Below are 5,826 nucleotides of genomic sequence, written 5' to 3'. Positions count from 1 at the left end.
CCCCCCAATCCACAGTGGAACACCTCCCAGGGGTCTCTTTCTGCAAATCCAGATCCTGCTTCATTATCAGGGCTCAGCTCCAGCTCCAGCTCTCTCCTGGCCTCTTAGCAGACTCCCCTGCTGAACCCACTCTTCCCCTGGGCTCCCTCCTGATCTCTCTACTCTCATCCCAGAAAGTGACTGCAAAGCTTCTCCCTGCTCCAGACTTCTTGCCTTTAGAGCAACCACCCCACCCCTCTCCCAGCTGGGACTCATGGGGCTAGCCCACCGCCCTAGCTGCAGCCAGCTGGGTTAATTGGCCTCTCATTAACCCTTTTACAGCCAGGATGGGGTATATGTATCCCATCACAGGGCCAGTCAGGATCAGGTCCCCCTTGCGTACACACACACAGTATGATATAGTCCTTGCCCTGAGGAGCTTACAATCTAAAGCAGGCCCCTTTCAGTTTCTTTCCCTTGAGCTGGGGTGGGGGGATAAGTGGTATCTCCTAAGCAACACCCACTTGTGATGCCAAACTGCAGTGTCATAGCTGGCATTAAAATGATCATCACTGGGCCCCTGAGTTAGTTCGGCATGGCAATGTATGGGGCAGGAGCTTTATTTCAGGCTCTCCGCAGGCTCAGGCAGACACTGCTGCAGAGGGCACAGATGAGATCGCATCGAACAAGATGGCAGCTGGGGAGAAGTGGTGCTACACCACATTGCTGGGCATCTCTGACCCAGACCCTGGGAGTTAGGAGCTAATAATAAATGAAATGTCACAGGGAGCTGCACACCCATTTGTTCCTTCTTTCTTCGCAGCTGCTTGCCCATGCCAAGTCAGGCAAATGTTTTGCAATACACACAGCCCCAGCATTGTCCCTTGTTTGGGCTGATCTTCTTGTTTTGCACATACCAGCAGATTGGCCAAGGGAGATTTCCTGTAAACAACAGGAAAAGCCTCAGTTTCTGGGGAGCCCAAGGACATAAACAGTGAATCATGAATCTCCCCGTCGCGGAGCAAGATATAAAAGGGCTTCCTCAGGCACCAGGATGGCACTCTGCCGGCACTGCCTGCAATGGGCCCGAGGATGGAAACCTGCTGCCGGCCCGTCCTGCTGCTGGTCATTGTGGCCGCAGCAGCCACCGCAGTGCCTTCCCAACACAAGACGCTGAGCTATGAAGAGGCCATTGCCCTGGCCGTCGATTTCTACAACAAAGGGTCAGGCATCGACTATGCCTTCCGGCTCCTTAAAGCGGACCCACAGCCTGAGTGGGTAAGTAGCAGCTCACTCCCTTTATGGCACTATGTTCTGGCTGCGGCTGAAACCAGGCACCAGAATCAGACCCTCACCCACTAGGCTCCCATCTATTCAAAACACAACCCTCGAAGCTTTGAGATATTCACACCAGGTTATAACACAGCAGCTTCCTGCCTTGTAATTGTCACACTGACGGACCCCGGTTGTTGGGCGGGATCGAACCTGGGACCTCTGAAGCTTAATGCATGAGCCAAAAGCCACAATGGCCATTAGCGAAGGCTGTAGCAGACTCATTAATCTCTATGTGGTCTCGGTGCCACTAGAGGGGACAGAGCACCACACCCAGGAGGCGTGCGGGTTACATACTTCCCTGGCTGAGGAAGCACGTCCTGAGCTTCAGAGACTTCCCAGTTGAAATCCCAGATGAGCCCCCACTTGTAACGCCGACAGACCCCAGTCGTTGTCTTGTGGGGTCGAACCTGGGACCTCACTGCTTGAGCCTCTACTGCATGAGCTAAAAGCCACATGATTCTGAGCTAAGGTGGTAGCAGACTCGTGAAGCTCTAAGTGGTTTTAGTGCCACCAGAGGGGACAGAACACCACATCTGGGAGGTGTGTGGGTTACATACGGACAACCATGAAGGGTCGTAACGCAGCCTTTCCCTAGGATTTGTTAAGATAGGGATTGTTTTCTCTCTAGGCAAAAATTCATGATAAACCTTAATATTACATATATTGCAGAGCTCTCTCTATATATATTTCCAATGGAGAGCCGTGCAATAAGAGAGAAGTTTTAAATTAAGGGCCAGGTGTTCAAGCACTTGGTTGTACAAAATACAGATATGATAGCTAGACTAATTTGCACATGTGATTGCTGGGATTGCTTGTGTAAACTGGTAATTGCATTACCAGCGGCTCAGCAGTGGCATTTGTGTGTGTATTTGTCCAGTTTTCATGCTCACTTGCGATAATTATGCATGCAAATTAGGTGAGTAGTTGCCATCCACAATGTTTGTAAATCTGCCCCCCAGTGTCCACCGTGTGCCTCACTGTGCAGTGAATTGACATCTCAACAAGATAAACCCTGAGACGCTACTCTAATGGGTGCCATATAAAAGCCTAAAGTACAGAGCTGGAGAATGAGTTGAAAGCAGATTTATGGAGATTTAGCAACCGTGTCACCTTCTCCCCATGTGTCCTCTACAAACGGCGTTTGCAAAAGACTCATTTTATTTGTAAATTGCAATGATGGGGCTCAGTTCTGCTCTTGGTCACTCTGGTGTAACTTGGAGGAGTTCCAGTGGTGTGAGCTGGGTGACATGTGGGAACTTCGTCTTCTGCCTCATTACAGCTGGACCAGTGAACTGTCTGCTGCTGCAGTAAGGCTGAGCTGCAGCCCGATGCATGGCTGCCCTTGCTAGATAAATGCAGAGAGAGAAGTTGGGATCGCACAAGGCTGATGTGAGCTAAATGGCGAGGCAGAGCCTGATGTGTGGGTGCTGTTGTGGCTATGGGGGCTTACTCCCCATCAGAGTTTATCCCAAACTTCTATTTCATTTGTTTCCCCAGGACATGACGTCTAACCCTCGGCAGGCACTGAAGTTCACGGTTAAAGAGACAGTGTGCCCGGTGTCAGAGAACCTCCCCGGGACTGAATGTGACTTCAGAGACAATGGGGTAAGCCATAACCATCTCTGAAGACAGTGTCACAGGATCTGTCTCCTGTTTCGTTTAACACCCAGCTGCCGTGGTCCCCGATCAGCGCTCCCTAACCCCCAGGGATAGCAGGAGCAGAACGCTCATCACCACGGCCCTTTGCGTGGCGACAGGCTCTGTGCCGAAATAAAGCGGGCTAGTCATGGGAGTAAACCCTACTCAGGAGGAGTAAGAAATGCGGCACCAGACCCAAGCCCTCTTGCTGGAAATGAACATCCGGAAGGGGGGTGAATTCATTTTACAGTGATGTTCACAGGCTGATTTGCCAGTATCACCCAGCAGGGAAGGCTGCTGCTGGGGGGAAGTGTTCTTAGAGAAATGGTTGGGGGTGGGCTCTGACCCACCGTATACGTCTGTCTTTTGCCCATAATGGTTTGCAGCCTGTGGTCCAGCACTGCTCAGGAAGCCGCAATAGCTTATCCAGCCTTCTGCCTAGCCCAGAAGTTCCAACTTTTCCTCTCTACCGTGGTCCTCACCAGGGTCATCCAGCTGTAATCACCTCCAGGCTAGACTCTTGTAATCTGCTCTTCTTAGGGCTGTATTTACAGACCACCAAGGGCTTTAACTAGCAGGGATCCAGCTGGTGGATAAAGTGGCCATCCCAATCTCTCCCTCTTGTACCCAGCTACATCACCTCTGGTGCTACTCGTCACCATGACCTAGGCTGAGGACTTCAGCCCATTTTCCCCACAGCCAGACTTGTACCCACGCCTCCAGAGGCGGCTCACGCACTGCCTTTCCTCCCATGGCACTCAGAAACTGAGCTGAGATCTTCCTCCTCACAGGTGGTCAGAGACTGTTCAGGATTCTTCTCCACCCTGCAGAAGTCGCCCATAGTCCTCATCAGCTGCAACACTGTGACCCAGGAGGTAGGTCTTGCACTCTGGTGACATCATCTTCCAAGTGGGGGCTGGGCCGGTGATGGGGCAGGGATCGGTTTCCTGGGTGGGGATTTGAGACTGCAAGGACAGCACAGTGATGGGTGTCTAGCTGCATCCGGTAGGGACATAGCCATTAGAGACCCCCCCTGGGGCTGGCAGCTGAATCCCACAGGTCCCATCTGCCATGCAAACACCTCACTGGGATATAGGAGGAATCCAAACCTCGGTGTCGTCTCCACCTGGGACCAAGACATGGCCAGGTGAAGAGGGGGATGCCCTCTCTGCAGCTACGATTTAGTCCCATTTAGGTGGTTCATGGGTAACTGATGCAGCAGGAGCCTTTCCTAAGCCCATACAACAGATATTGCACCCCCCTCATATAGCAAGGACCTTCCCCCTGCCCAGAGAGCCATCATGGAAGCAAGGCTTGGGCAGAAATGGGAGGTGGGTACTCTTTTCTTCCATGAAAGCTTTGTCCCAGAGCTCTGGCTCTCCAGCAAGGGAGTTTCTGGCCCTCCCAGACAGGCCCCATTGTGCAGCGTCAGCCACCAGCCAGGAAGAGAGAAGCAACTGTCCTGGGGGGGACTCAAGGGCTGCCGCTGCTTCCCCCTCCTCCCAGGGCACCCACTTATAGCATCCCCTCCACTAAACACCCAGCTTCTGGCCATGGAGCAAGCGACCAAGCTGGGTCTCCTGACTCAGACCTCCCCAACACAGGGCAGTGCAGAGAACATAGCAATGGGCTGTTGAAGGAGACCGCCTCGTCCCACTTCCCAAGCAAATCCCAACTGGCAGATAGTGATGCAGAGCTGGTATCGGTCTCCCTGGAAACACTCGTGTGCTCCTTTCCTTCCAGGGTGCTCACATCAGGAGGTCCAGAAGCCCGAAACGTAGATGGTGGCGTCGTCGCTGGCACCTGCCTGGCTCCTACACACTCATAGCCCAGGGTGGACGCAAAGGCAAAGGCAAAGGCAAAGGCAGTAGATTACAAATGGTCTGATGGGAAGAGGCCTGGGCATCCACACAGCAGCTTTTGCGACTCTTGCTTTGTTACTCTGTTCCTTCTGTTTCTGTTCTTAGTTTACTCCTGACACCATGTCATGTTCTTCTGCACCAGATGTGGACTGGATACAGGGCTTCCTTAAACCCACCGGATGTGTTCATCATACAATCCTTTTATGCTCTGCTGGGTGGTATTTGACACACAGGTGTGGCTAAGGTATTAAACGAAGTATTTGACACCCCCCCTTGCCCCCAGTGTCTTGACTGTATAATACAATTTCGCATCCCATTACAGTTCCAGCCTCCTCCCTGTAGCTTCTGAATGGCTTGTAAGTGACTCAGATACGAGGGGTGGGCCACATGACATCAGAACCACAGTCCAGCTAGGCCAGTGTCTTGCCTCACACAGTGACTAGCTTTTCACGATGGCGCAAGGAGGAAAGATGTTTCAAACAACTGTCTCATTTTCCATCTCTTCCTTGGGTTGGTTTTAAACGGCCTTTCCTAAACAAGTGTCCTTTCCTTGTGTCCTTTCCTAAATAAGTGATTTAACACAGCCGGGCGACACAGGGGTGGGCCTTCGAGTAACATTTGTCCCTGGGCCTCCTGCCCAACTTCGTGAATCCACGGATGCCCAGCACAAGCAAAAGCGCTCCAGGCTCTGAAGCCAGTAGAGACACATGGGGAGCTGGGGTGGAAAGAGCTGGGAATGGGGCTCCTGCATCACAGCTGGTGGCTCGGTACAAGTGACAGGTGCTCCAGAACTGCAGATCGATGCAATAATCTAGATAGGAAGATGGTAAAAACACTCACTGTGTATGGGCCTGATCCAAAGCCATTGAAGCCAGTAGGCGTCTTTCCATTGACTTCAGTGGGGTTCGGGTGAGGCTTTCAGCTCCCACTTCCCTTTGCCTTTTGTGGGTGAGAAGCTCCGGACTTCACCTGGTCTGTCCCAGTGGCAGAGCAATCTTTGCAGCACTGAAGG

The 5,826-nt window shown here is 52.3% G+C and overlaps 1 protein-coding gene across 1 annotated transcript; it reads left to right on the top strand.

Moving 5' to 3' along the window:
- The first annotated feature begins 1,030 nt into the window (after window positions 1–1,030).
- On the top strand, window positions 1,031–5,083 carry LOC142071238 (cathelicidin-2-like). Its single transcript, XM_075126082.1, has 4 exons — window positions 1,031–1,257; window positions 2,812–2,919; window positions 3,744–3,827; window positions 4,696–5,083. The coding sequence occupies exons 1-4, from the start codon at window positions 1,060–1,062 to the stop codon at window positions 4,837–4,839; spliced, it is 534 nt and encodes a 177-aa protein (XP_074982183.1). The 5' UTR covers window positions 1,031–1,059; the 3' UTR covers window positions 4,840–5,083.
- The last annotated feature ends 743 nt before the right edge of the window (window positions 5,084–5,826 follow it).

The sequence above is a fragment of the Caretta caretta genome, chromosome 2, assembly GCF_965140235.1.
Source record: "Caretta caretta isolate rCarCar2 chromosome 2, rCarCar1.hap1, whole genome shotgun sequence".
NCBI classification, from domain to species: domain Eukaryota; kingdom Metazoa; phylum Chordata; order Testudines; family Cheloniidae; genus Caretta; species Caretta caretta.
The sequence above is the reverse complement of the archived record's forward strand: the minus strand, read 5'-3'. Positions and strand labels throughout refer to the sequence as shown.